Source organism: Hyperolius riggenbachi, chromosome 2 (genome assembly GCF_040937935.1).
Source record: "Hyperolius riggenbachi isolate aHypRig1 chromosome 2, aHypRig1.pri, whole genome shotgun sequence".
NCBI lineage: Eukaryota > Metazoa > Chordata > Amphibia > Anura > Hyperoliidae > Hyperolius > Hyperolius riggenbachi.
The window spans coordinates 91,993,396-92,007,807 of NC_090647.1; the positions used below are offsets into that span (position 1 = coordinate 91,993,396).

The 14,412-nt window shown below is 42.0% G+C and overlaps 1 protein-coding gene across 1 annotated transcript in view; it reads left to right on the forward strand.

The window, feature by feature from the left end:
* PDS5B (PDS5 cohesin associated factor B) overlaps positions 1 to 14,412 on the forward strand; it is a 148,244-nt gene that overhangs the window by 76,064 nt on the left and 57,768 nt on the right. The window contains exons 11-15 of the mRNA XM_068267054.1: positions 6 to 151; positions 4,957 to 5,108; positions 7,738 to 7,851; positions 10,653 to 10,734; positions 11,059 to 11,107. Of these exons, the coding sequence (XP_068123155.1) occupies positions 6 to 151; positions 4,957 to 5,108; positions 7,738 to 7,851; positions 10,653 to 10,734; positions 11,059 to 11,107 (543 nt within the window). The remainder of the gene's footprint in view (positions 1 to 5; positions 152 to 4,956; positions 5,109 to 7,737; positions 7,852 to 10,652; positions 10,735 to 11,058; positions 11,108 to 14,412) is intronic.

A 14,412-nucleotide genomic window follows, 5' to 3' on the forward strand; every position in this document is an offset into this window, starting at 1 on the left:
TTCAGAATATCTTAAAGTGAGATCCCATGACCCCGAAGAAGCCATTAGACATGATGTCATTGTATCTATAGTAACTGCTGCAAAGAAAGACCTTCTGCTGGTGAATGATCATCTTCTCAATTTTGTGAGAGAGAGGACTCTTGACAAAAGGGTAAGACTGGCCTTTGTGACAACTCTCCTCCTCCTCCTTTGTGAGCAATCTTACCTTTATACCGCGGGGCCTGTAAAAACTGTCTAGTATGGGAAGGTGTGTAACATGTAAAATGGGGAAGATGGGGAATTTTATTTTATTATATGCATAGAGAGCATTTAGATCTTCAGCACCAGTATGGAGAAATACAGAAGCTGTCCTTAGTGATTTGATTTTGTAAAATGCCACTTCCTTCAGTGTGATTCTGGTCCACTGACAAATTTATACTGCGAGTCTCTTGCCTTGAAGTATGGAGATCAGGGGAATCTGGTGGGAAGAGATTGTGTTCAGCAATGCACTGCACCATATGTCTGACATTCTTTGCTGTATGCTAGCGAGTGTACCTGGGAGAGTAAATGCTGTGTTTAAAGGCTGGTCACACATTTAAATCAAATATGGATTTTGGTTTCCTTAACCATTTTGTTGGTTAACTGTTCTATTGCCTTTGAAATCTGATGGAGCAGAGTGGTCTGTGCACGCAGATAGGCACCCAGTACAACAAGTTAGAACTCTTTACTGAAGAAAAGCATGCAGAGATAAAACCTACACCACCATCAGGTAATGCAGCTTACTTAGAACAGAGGAACACAGAATGAATACAGGAAATGACAATACCATAGAGATCATTGCAGAATAGTACAGACAGGGACATCTTGTGGTTGCTTTACCATACTGCAGTTTCGGTAATTCTGTTGATACTGCCAACAAAATCATCCTCCCTTTACACTTTTTAAAAAAAAAAAATTGTTATTAACACTAATGTATTACAGCCATTAGCCATACTTTTGTACCAGAGACTGACGGCCATGATCGGCAATTGAAAGTTGATCAATCACGCCCCACCAAGGTTTAGGCCTCTTGCACACTGCAAGCGATTCAGATTCCGCTTTTTAATCAGTTTTTACATTCGATTCCGATTTGCAGTTTGCTCCCTGCACACTGCAAAGCGGAATCTGAATCGGATGTAAAAACTGATTAAAAAGCGGAATCTGAATCGGAATCGCTTGCCGTGTGCAAGAGGCCTTAAAATGATTGGTCCAATTTCAAGCTGCATATAGTTGCATATAAATTTGCATACACTTGGAAATATTTGCATATCATTGATCATCCCTAGTAGTGATCAGGCAGCTGTAGGTGGTTGAGGATATAAGATCTAAGAATTGGTGCTGCAGATATTATCATTTTTGTTTGTTTGTTTGTTTTTTAAACAAACTTCTTATAGTTTAAAAAAAAAAAAAGGTTTTGCTTAAAAAAACACAAAAAAACAAAACCCGACTGAACTGGTTAAATTATTCTGGAGAGTATTTTGCAGTACTTGCATCTGGGAATATTTGGCTTACAAACCTAAACTGAATGATCAGGTTCTAGTAATTGTGTAAAGGTTTGGTTTGTATTTGGCATCTCTGCACTGATAATTCACATCCACTGATAGAAGCAATTTACAAGAGGAAATTATTTTTACGAGGTGTTAAATACCAGTGTTGATGAGCCATAAACTGAACCTGCCTGCATTCTCATGAATGAATGAATGCAGCTGGAGGTGAAACAGATATGAAGTTGTGAATTGAGCAGCTTTGCTCTATGCAGCCCCCTAGTGGTCAGCTGCATTACCAGTTATTTCTCCTTTGATAAATCTATTTACTCCACCTGCTAGACTTCAGATCATCATAATCAGAATTAAAAGATGTAGAAAAATTTCCCCACCTTTGTAAGTTGTTCAGCCACTCTGCTATGTGGAATTAATGTCCCTGAGCTCCATTGGTCAAGTAATGCAGGGGCGGTTACATATTTTTGTCCGTAATTTGCATTTAAAAATATTTAAGTGTAAATTTACACACACACACACACACACACACACACACACACACACACACACACACACACACACACACACACACACACACACACACACACACACACACACACACACACATATCCTCTCTCTGCTTTCCATTTGTTTAAGTGAGTTTAATAGTAAGTTGTTTGCATTGATACTTGATTTAATTATCAATGTACAGTTGTGTTCAAATCTATTCAACCCCACTGAAATTGATTGTTTTGGCCAGTTTGACATTGATTTTGATCATTTCAGTCATCTTGTTTACAATTAAATCAAAGAGGCACTTGTAAGTCAGACAAATATAACATAACTTTTATAATGAAATAACCACCAATGTCTTTTCTGTGCTGACATCATTATCAGTTTTATTCAACCCCCAAGTGACAGTCATTCTTAGTACTTAGTACAACATCCTTTTCCAGTTATAACAGCTTTTAAACCTGAAGCATGGCTTGACACAAGTGTCGTGCAGCGATCTACGGGTATCTTAGCTCATTCTTCATGGTCAAAAGCCTCCAGTTCAGTCACAGTCTTAGGCCACATACAGACATCAGACCATAGTCTTTGGAAAATGAAAGATCACAGACCAATCTTACCACCCTTCATGTAGTATGAGAGCCATACTCTACACAGTCTTTTCTATGGAGCTGAACTCCACATCAGGAAAAAATCTTTGCAAGATGCTGCACACACAGATGCTGTACAGACACAAAAGATCAGTATCTGCAAAAGATCTGTTCCTGCCAAAGATCCATTCCTGCAAATTGCAATGATAGTCTATGAGATCTGCAGATCATCATACACACATGATTTAACTGACATTCATCTGCAGATCAGATCCACCAAGATGGATTTTCAGATCTGCAGATGAATGTCAGTTAAATCATGTGTGTATGATGATCTGCAGATCTCATAGACTATCATTGCAATTTGCAGGAATGGATTTTTGGCAGGAACAGATCTTTTGCAGATACTGATCTTTTGTGTCTGTACAGCATCTGTGTGTGCAGCATCTTGCCAAGATTTTTTCCTGATGTGGAGTTCAGCTCCATAGAAAAGACTGTGTAGAGTATGGCTGTTATACTACAGGAAGGGTGGTAAGATTGGTCTGTGATCTTTCATTTTCCAAAGACTATGGTCTGATGTGTGTATGTGGCCTTAGACTTGTGCGCTGCAACTGCTTTCTTTAAGTCCCACCAGAGGTTCTCAATTAGATTTAAGTCTGGTGACTGCGATGGCCACTCCAAAATGTTCCAGCCTTTAATCTGCAACCATGCTTTAGTGGACTTGGAGGTATGCTTGGGATCATTGTCCTGTTGAAAGGTCCGACGTCTCCCAAGCCTCATGTTTGTGACAGACTGCATCACATTTTCATCCAATATCTCCTGTACTGAAGAGAATTCATGGTACCTTGCATACGCTGAAGCTTCCCTGTACCTGCAGAAGCAAAACGGCCCCAAAGCATGATTGACCCCCCGCCATGCTTCACAGTAGGCAAGGTGTTCTTTAATTCATAGGCCTTGTTCTTCCTCCTCCAAACATAGCGTTGATCCATGGGCCCAAACAGTTCTAATTTTGTTTCATCAGTCCACAGAACACTACCACAAAAGTTGGGGTTGAATAATTTTGAACACAACTGTATAAAGCTTTGTGCACTATGTTTTTGCATTTTGTTGTAATTAGTTATAGCTGATCATGGAAGCTCAGGTGCTGTGACCAATTTGCTTGTGTGATATAGGCCAAAGTAATTTTTTAATTACATTTTTTTTCTTTTTATAGGGTGAAAGGTGGTTAAAACCTCCTTTGGATTTTTATTGCTGTTCTATGTCTCCATTTGCAAGAATTTCTATCACTTCCTGTCCAGACAGGAAGTTGTGGAATCTCTCCTGGAGTAATGCCAACAGTAGCAATTATAATGTTTTTGTGAAGTAAAGCTAAAATCCACGGCTTTTATTTATTGCATGTAGCCAGAACTACCAGTTTCCATAGTAATGCCATGTGGGGAGGTACCAGGGACAGCAAGCAATAGGAAAGCTATCTAAAGGGGACATAAAGCAATGAACACCTTCAAATGGGCAACCCTTCACTGTTTGAAAAGTAAAAAAAAAAATTTGCTGAAATTGGGCTTTAACCACTTTTCCCTCCACTACAATTATATCTACGTCCTCTGTGACCTCATCTAAGCCACGAGGACGTAGATATGTTTTGTAGCAGAAGCAGTGCTGTGCAAGATTGGACTTGTTCCTGTGCAAAACCTCCAGCACTATCTGATCCAGTACTAATTGGTGAAAGGGAATACATGTTCCCTGAACCAATAAGATTGATATTTACTGTTAAAATGCTTTTATTTTTTCAGTTCATAGTGAAAAATACACACTGTAGCATTATTTCAGAATCCAATATCCTCACCATAAATTGTGACAGGAACATAGTTTAAGTTTTGTGATAAACAGTAGAAATAGCCAAACAATATTTGTTTTTGTTTTTTTTATCTACAGTAGCACTTTTTTTTTTTTTGAACTGGACTTAGAAAAAAAAACACATTTCTTAGTTTTACCATTTTTTTTCCTGGTTTTTCCCATTAAAAAGCATAGAAAACAAAATTGTTAGTTAAAAAAGCCTAGTTAGTCTTGGAAAAAAGATATATATTTTATTTAGGCTTTGTAAGTAGGGATAAAGTTATTGCTGATTTAATAGGGACATAGCTAAAATGTCAAAAATTCTCTGGTCCATAAGGGGGGGGGGGGAAGGTCTGAATGTGAAGTGGTTAATGTAGGCACGGTTTTACCACTCATTTTCATCATTCACTGGCTCTGTAAGAAATGACGTTGCTGTGGTTGTGTTCAGTTTGGGAATTGTAGTGACCTGTTATAACCTCACGTGGTTGTAAGAGCATCTCACTGATTGTAAATGTCATCCCTTGCAGTGGAGAGTGAGGAAAGAAGCAATGATGGGCCTGGCTCAGATCTATAAGAAATATGCGCTGCAGGCAGAAGCTGGGAAAGAAGCCGCCAAACAGATTTCCTGGATAAAAGACAAACTCCTGCACATATATTATCAAAACAGTATTGATGATCGGTGAGAGAATCTTTTATTTCAGCATTAATGTAACAGAATTTCTTAAAATGATCCATTGCTTTAAGACAGTGATCTGCAAACTTGGCTCTCCAGCTGTTAAGGAACTAAAAGTCCCACAATGCATTGTGGGAGTCTGACAGCCACAGTCATGATTCATAAAGGCAAATGCATTGTGGGACTTGTAGTTCCTTAACAGCTGGAGAGCCAAGTTTGTAGATCACTGCTTTAAGAAATTTGTATGATGTTATTTGTTGGGTCCTTGATTCATGAGATTGTATGTGACCTTTCCAGTGTTTTTCCACATCCGCTGACATTTCAGATGGATTGAAAGGCTGGTCTGCATAATGGAGGCATGCTGGGATGCTGACACATCATTTTTGTTAATATGCATATTTTTTCACAGTGTCTTTTGTAGCCGTAGTGGTGTTCGCAAAACCCAGAAAGTTTATCTATCTAATTTGGAAGGCTTTATGCATTAATGGAGATATGTTCAGGAATAGCCTGCTGTGATGTCACGTGTATCCATGTGCACACGCAGAGTCCTTTTTAGTAGAGCAGATGGGAGCGGTTAGTTAAAACCGCATTTTTAATGGCAGCAGCTTAATGATATCTTGCATGTACCTTTTGTGTCTTAAATGAATGAATCTATCTTTAAAAAAAAATGTAAAATAAACACCCCCAAGGGAGGTTTGTTAATGGTGTGGGCTTTGGAGCAGCAAGCATGTCATTACCTTCGGTGAGCTTCTCTCTAGCGTAGGCCATGTCTATGCGGTCCTCCACATCAGCGTTCATATCCTGTGCCCGCTGCAATGCATGCCGGGAAATGTAGTCCGTCAATGTGAGGTCAAAGTCCACACCATTTAGTAACCTCCTTTAGGAGGAGGTTCCTTTGAGAGAGAGATATAATTTTATAAAACTGCTGTGGCACTAGTCTACTTTAGGGTGTTGTGAAATATCACCCATCAATCTCTTGGAAGTGTAGTATAGGTTTATTTACTATACAGAAGACATACTCTGAATTATAGCAATGTCTGCCCAAGGAAGGCTTGGACCAGACAGATATACACAATGGGCTCTATTCACAAAGGTTTTTCACCTTATCAATGTTACTTTTTTAAGCTTCCAAAGAGCAAAAATATAATATGAAGGTATGAAAAAGTAATATTGAAATTAAGTTATTCAGGAACAACTTACTTTAAGTGATTATTTTGTTTGTACATGTGCTGAAAGGTTATTTTTATCAAATGGGTGAATATATATATATATAGAGAGAGAGAGAGAGAGAGAGAGATATCGCCAACATCTTCTGTAGCGCTGTACATAGTACAAACAAATAATGGGGAACAAATATACTTAAGAAATACAAGACACTGTACAGTCGTGACATTGAATAGCATAAATACAGATACATACATAGTTGATATGTAGTTGGTACATGTACATATGTTAAAATTACATCAGTATGAGAAACACTAGGAGGAGGTCCCTGCCCTTGCGAGCTTTCAATCTAGAGGGTAGTGGGGAGGAAACAAAAGGGAAGGAAACACAAGGATTAGTGGGTGAGCCAGTGTGCCTTCAGTGCTGCCTATAGCTATAGCCTATAGCAATGATAAGTAATGTTTGAGAAGTTTTGTGAATAGAGCCCATTGGAATGAATTAAGAATTGTAATTATTAATTAGACCACCGATTGGGTCCTGACATGTAAGCTAACTAATTATTGGGTGATACAAAACTGCAGAAATATCTAAGTAGGTAAGCTGCTTGTTGGCAATGGTTTCATAAATATTTGTATGGACAATAGTCCGTTGGAACTCAAGGTTAACAAGCGTCGTTAAATGCACTATGTCGCCTTTTATCTACAAGACAGCAAAAACAATCCCCAGCTGCACATTCCAATCCCGTGCAGACTGAGAAAAAGAACTTCATATTACTGAGGATAAAATGTGTAATGCAAAGGAAGGGTTGAAAATTGCCATATTGTTACGACACTGTCGGTTTTACTTCAAGGAGAACCGGACAGAAACCTCATAGAGGAATTCAACTAACGTGATTGGGTGGATGACATTCTCTGGAACTGCTAGGTTTCCAATAGGTTGTAGAAAACGATGCCCACGCTGTTTAGCCTATTACAAGGCTTTGTGCTATAGAGGGTGCTGTGATTTGAGAACTGTTCCTATGAGGTTTCCTGCTGGCTCCTCTAGACTAGTGCCAGAGACCACACACCTGCCCTGTGAAACTGCTAATTTAAAATGCGCATCTATTGACTGTAGAGCAATAAGGATTCTTTTGTAGAAGTCAGTGAGAATCCAGGCTGTTTTGCTCACATCTTGATGCCTTACAAACATACAATTCCAGAAAAATCATGAGTCAATTGAAAACCGAAATGGCTAATGAATATCTACCGCTGTTTTCTCGTTTTGTTCCTTCTATAACGGTGGAGCAAAATCTGTCATGTTCCCAGAGGCTGGAATGTTCTCTAATGACCCTATAGGGAAAAACCAGTTCCAACACAGGAGCGATGACTGATGTCCAAATATCATATTCATCTTTTGTAAAGTTTGTTTGATTTTAAGTAAATAATGCTAGCATTTGATCACAGATCTTTTTTTCCCTCTCTTCTGCTTTCAGGTTGCTGGTGGAAAGAATCTTTGCCCAGTATATGGTGCCTCACAACTTAGAAACAACAGAGAGAATGAAGTGCTTGTATTATCTGTATGCTACGCTGGATACCAATGCTGTTAAGTACGTCTTAAATGCTCTGTGCGGTTTTCTCCTGGGGGAGGTGAGAAGATTGTATTGGGTAGCAGTATCTTTAAAGTTACTCATTAAGTCACTGCTTCTCCTGCCCACTATGTAGCCATAGTACTTCAGTTGCACTGGCTGCTGTCACAGGCAGGATTGTGCTAAGCCCTGGCATGTACAAATAGTCAGATGAGAAGACTACCATGTTTCCCCGAAACATTTTAGGGACGTTTTAGCTATGTCCCAATTAAATCAGCAAAAACTTTATCCCTACTTGTGACACCTAAATAAAATACTGTTTTTCCCCGAAAACAAGACAGTGTCTTACATTAATTTTTGCTCCAAATGTTGTGCTAGGGCTTATTTTCAGGGGATGTCTTCTATTTCTATAAGCACACAAGTTCCCGAGTTGTGTGTCCTCCTGCCTTTCCTACTGTGCCTCCTCTTCCTCTACTGGATCCACCTCTTGTGTGTCCCTTTGTCCCCCTTGCACCTTTAGTGTCCTCCTGAAGTCCCCCTCTGTACCAGTGTCCTCCTCTATCCCCCAAACTCCTGTGTTTCATGTACCCCTATGTCCTCCTAGTGTCCCCTGTGTCCTTCCATGTCCCCCTGCATCCCCACTTACCGATCGCTCCACGTCATGCTGTCCCCGTGTCCTGAAATGTCCCCATAATCGTCTTCTTCCCCCCAGCTCCATGCTGCTGTGTCCCCGATCTTTAGCCTATAGGGAAGAAGTACGGCAACTTGTGTTTCTACTGGAGCCGATGGTCTCGCAGGTGGGACCATGGCTCAGTTATTAGGCCGATCACTGCACTCTCTGAATAGCAGTGATTGGCCCAATGGCGGAGCCTTGGTTCTGCCCATGAGACCATCGGTTCCAGTAAAAACACAAGTTGCCATACTTTTTCCCATTACTGCAGCTAGGGCTTATTTTCGGGGTAGGGCTTATATTTTGAGCATGCTCGAAAATCCTGCCAGGGCTTACTTTCAGGGGATGTCTTAATTTCAGTTAATGAGGGTTATATAATTGGCTACTAGCACATTCCCCACTTGACAACTGCCTAAGGTTCCGTTTCCACTAGGGCCAAATGTGGCCCCAATCTGCAGCGTTTCCCCACAGGCGAGTCAGTCAGGAAAATGCTATCTATACCTGCAGTGTTTTGCCATTCGTATCCCACAGCTAAGTTTCCTGCAGCACGCCCCCGAATCCTTGTAGCAGGTATGGATGGCAGGGCAAGTTATTCGGATGCGTACTCCCATTCATACAAGTGCCGGCTAAGTGGAAACCAACCCTTGGTATTGGTGCATAGGCCAAGACAAATCATCACCAGAGTGGCAGGGAGTCATGTTATAGGTAAAGTAGTCTTACAGGGATTTCAAACCATGATATACAGCCTGCTAAGTGGGGAGCCTCAATTGGCTGCTGGGAGCTTAAGCAAGGCTGTGTACAACAGTGTAATGGACATTACCGTAATCTGCTATAGATAATACAGGACACCCTGCACATGGCAGGGAATAGATTGAATTGCACGATTTTTGTCAGAAATTGCAATTTCGATTCTGTACACGATTTTTGCTATACAACGATGGATCAGATCGCTCCGACCATCCAGTCGCTCTCTACCTGGCGGGGGACAGTCTGCGACAATTACTATTACTGCGTGCCCCTCTCTGCCTGTCCCGTGTGTGCTGCTGGTTAGAGAATGACAGTGACCGACGCTGAAAATGTCACCTCCCTGCTGCTGGCTGGACAGCTTCTACTAATCACCCAACCACTGCTTCACACAACTATTACACTCATCATCTCCCCTGAGCACTGATAGGTTACATGGGGAGTCACTGCTGTCATGCCACACAGCACACAGTACTGAGCAGTGTATAGATAAGAAGGCAGTTAGATATATGTAGATATATGTATATGATTTATATATTCCCCTACCTCTACATAATATATCTAGCTGCCTTCCTATCTATAAACTGCTCAGTACTGTGTGCTGTGTGGCATGACAGCAGTGACTCCCCATGTAACCTATCAGTGCTCAGGGGAGATGATGAGTGTAATAGTTGTGTGAAGCAGTGGTTCGGTGATTAGTAGCTGTCCAGCCAGCAGCAGGGAGGTGACATTTTCAGTGTCGGTCACTGTCATTCTCTAACCAGCAGCACACACGGGACAGGCAGAGAGGGGCACGCAGTAATAGTAATTGTCGCAGACTGTCCCCCGCCAGGTAGAGAGCGACTGGATGGTCGGAGCGATCTGATCCATCGTTGTATAGCAAAAATCGTGTACAGAATCGAAATTGCAATTTCTGACAAAAATCGTGCAATTCAATCTATTCCCTGCCATGTGCAGTAATAGTAATTGTCGCAGACTGTCCCCTGTCAGGTAGAGAGCGGACAGAAGTTTTAGTTAATTACTGTGTTAATGGCTCCCTGGGCAGCGCTGCGTCTCCGAATCGTTTCATCTTCCGGGGGTAGGGGCGGGACCAGCCTTCCATTCACCAGTCTGACTGTCATCCTGCGAGGGTAGGGGGCATGGTCCTCCACTCCGGCGCCTACGGGGATCTCAAGATAGTCTTACCCTTGGTCACGATTTTTGGTTTAAAACCGAAAATAGTTCAGCCCTAGCAGGGAACTTGTATACATATCTTACCCTCGGCTTATATAGTAATCCATTTTTTTCCCAGGTTTTTTTTTAGGTATAAGTTGTGGTGGGTTGGCTTATACTCAAGCATATACGGTTCGGTTTATTTGTGTTCAGAATCTATATTCATTACTGCTTTTTGTTTCTCTTTCTCTGGCAGAGCTTTGAATGAAATGTGGAAATGTCAGAACATGCTCAGACACCATGTGAAGGATTTGTTGGATTTGATCAAACAGCCAAAAGTATGTATTTTCTTCTTGTTTTGGTAAAATGCAAACAAAGTTTACTGAATGTACCTCCATTGCTTTCGAAGTTTGTGACGTGTGGTGGGTTTTATTTTCTTTGTTTGAGGTTTCAATCCTATATAAAATAAGGGTATATTTCCACTAGACTTGACTGTCAGTGTTTTTGTTTTTAAGTCCTATTTGCTCCAGTAGAAGAAACTATAATCCAAAATAATTAGTAATTCTATTTCATAAATCGAGTAATGTAGCATAGATGTATGAACTTCATAAGTTAACATAGTTACACATTTGTTTTCACTTTTTTATTTTTTTTATTTTCAGTCGGAATCTGGCAGTAAAGCAATATTTTCCAAAGTTATGGTCATTACACGTAAGTGAGCGATTGCTTTGTTTGGTATGAGATGAATATATTGGTATTTTATGCGTGCATTAGGAATTGAAGAGTTTTAGAAGCAGTTTTGCTGCCATTCTGTTTAATTGGTTATTCAGTGATGGGTGTCAAATGAGCCACAAGACAGATGAGACTATGTAGTTGTAGGCAATGATTGCTAGCAGTTAACTCAAGGCCAACTGCACACCAACTGATGACAACACAGTTTTTCCTTGTTATTGGATGGCTTAGTGCACGCCATTACGTAGTGGATTTGTTGCAGTAACATTTCTCTGGGGGACTTCCGCTCAAACACAACTTTTTTGAACAGCATCTGCTCAAACACTTTATGACTAATAAGGGTCTTTAGGAGTATTATGAGTGTTTTTATAAACCTTTTTTATGATGTGGTCTGTTTGAAGCATTTATGATAAGCAGTTTTTAGATTCCACTCCAATATTGTTTTAACTGTTTAGTGTATTCACAAAAAAGTTCCTGTGTTTTTTAGGTGCAAATAGTCTTTGATATCCTCTACTTGGAAAAAAAAGTCCACACTTCAGCTAAACTTACCTTTCTTAGAGTTTAGAGGAGTTAGTGTCTTTTGGGTTATGTCTTCTCTGGCCTCCTTTAATGGGATTTCCCCTCACTTCCTGTCCTTGTATATTTTAGTCTTTATGGTACTTAACCTCCCTAGCGGTAAGGATGAGCCTGGTTCGTCCAGCTAAAAATTGCTGAAAGTGGTATGGACGAGCCTCGTCATTGCAGCCAGGGAGATTTGTAGCTGCTTATCCCCCCTCCCTCCACTGTGCATCTCTCCCTCCCTTCTGATCCCCAGCATAAGATTGTAAATCCCCCCTCCCTCCACTAATCACCCCCCATTGCTTGCAGTGTCCCTGGTAGCGCTGTGAATAGAGCAGAGGGTGTTTTACTCGCTCTTTCCAGCGATGATCGAGTATTTTTCACTGCTTGCTGTTCCGGGCTACTGTATACAGTACTAGGGATGTGGCTGATGACGTCATCAGCTGCTTCCCCAGCACTGTATACAGTAGCCCGGAGCTGCAAGCGGTGAAGAATACTCGATCATCGCTGGAAAGAGCCTCAGTGAGTAAAACACCCCCTGCTCTATTCACAGCGCTGCCAGAGACACTGCAAGCAATAGGGGGGGGGGGGGTTATTAGTGGAGGGAGGGGGGATTTACTTGGGTATCAGAAGGGAGGGGGTGGGATGGATGAAGAGTGGGGGGATCCAGAATGTTACACTGGGCATCAGGAGGGATGGATGGATGAAGAGTGGGGGGGAATAAGGAATACAACAGGAGGGGGGAAGAGAGTAGCCCCTACATCTACAGCTGACTAATACTGGGGGAATTATACCTGGCTAACTCGTACTGTAGCATTTATAGCTGCTAACTATACTTGGGACACTTATACCTGCTTAACCTATAATGTTACACCTATAGCTAGCCAAATATGCTAGGGACAATTATATTGGCTACCTATACTGTGGCATCTATCAGGGCAGTGGAGTCGGTACAAAAATCATCCGACTCCGACTCTTCAGTTTATGAAACCACCAACTTCGCCTGAAACGCCGACTCCAGATACCCAAAATTGCTCTGACTCCACAGCCCTGGCACCTATACCTGGCTACCTATACTGTTGCACTTGCACGTTGGCTAACCTATACTGGGGTAACCTATGCTCACCGTTGGTGTACTGATCCCTCGTTGCACACCTCTGATAGATTCCCAGTGTCTTCCATGTCCCTCGGCGGATTTGCTTCTCCCTCTCACGATTACATATTCCCCTGTCACTTGACAGGCAGCCTATTGGGCCAAAGTGCAGGGATCTCGTCCTACAAAGTGAATCAACCACTGAGTCAGCTAGCTAATTGTACAAGCTGTTAGTCTGTATTTCTCCTGTCTGGCTCTCCGGGAAATGGCTGATGTTGCTAAAACCCAAAAGAAGCTGAAGACGTATCTGATACTTCCGCTGCCCGGCGGATCAACTGTATACACATCACCATGGCAACAGGGACGTGAGCCCTCTGCTGCGCATGCGCACTGTGCCAGTTTGAAACATATTGTATGGCTCTCACGGAATTACATTTTAAAATATGTGGTATTTATGGCTCTCTCAGCCAAAAAGGTTCCTGACCCCTGGGCCACACCTTTCCTGATTAAGACCCATCAATTAATTTGAGCTATGTCCAAAAATGTGTATGGACCTCGGCCCTCGAAGGACCGGTTTGACATCCCTGGCTTAAGGCTTGTTCACACTACAAGAGCTTTTTAAGCGCCAGTGATTTTGAAAAGCTCTTGCAATGCTATGGGGGATTGTTACAAAATCTCATCGCTCCAGCGTAAACACACACATAGGATAACATTAGCAAGATCTTCTAAAATCCCAAAGCGCTTAGAAAAGCTCTTCTAGTGAGAACAAGCCATAAGTGTATGGGAAGAGATGCCAGTGCTCCTGCAATCTATTCACAGCTGCCAAGAACCGCTGGAATGCATTGTCAGCTTGTTAATATTACAGAGCCAAACTAATCCAACATGCTTAGGTTTCAGATTGGCTGATCCTCATCAGTGCATGGCATGGATTAATATGGATCTATGGGGTAGGATTTGAAACACCAAGAGTTAGATTGCCCAGCAAGCTCATGGTGACCCAGAAATTCTAGGAGTGTGTAAGGGGCTAAAAGAGACCAAAAAATCCTCCTTACTAAGGAGGCTTTTACTCCAAGCTATATATGGCTGCCTTGGTTTTCAACAAGTTTAGGTAGCACCTTACTTGGCGGCCGATCGACCATCCAATTTGATTATTATAAACGAATTAGATGAAAATTGGTGCCGCCAAGTGCATGCCCAACCGACAAAGCGGCCAATTTCGGGACAGAAATTGGTCACATGGCACATGCCACAAGATGTCGGGCCGAAGTTGGTTGGTCGGGTGTGCGGCAGTACGGCGACGATTTCCAGAATGAGCGACGAGACGACAAAACGTGTATGTATAAATGTGCCCGGTGTGTGCATTTATACGTTACTTGTCCTGTAGCAGCCTCCGTGTTGTGTCCGGAACCTCGGGGCGGCTCTCCGTACACACTACTGGCGCATACTGTCTGCCGTCACTCTATGCGCCTGTGGCATGTATGGAGAGCCACCGGGAGGGTTATGAACACCGCGTGGAGGCTGCTGCAAGACAGGTAATGTATAATGCACACGCGAGGGGGGGGGGGGGGGGGCACATTATACATTGGGGGCAGCTTTCGGTGCAGACTCGGCAGATTCCCTCAAGATTTTATGC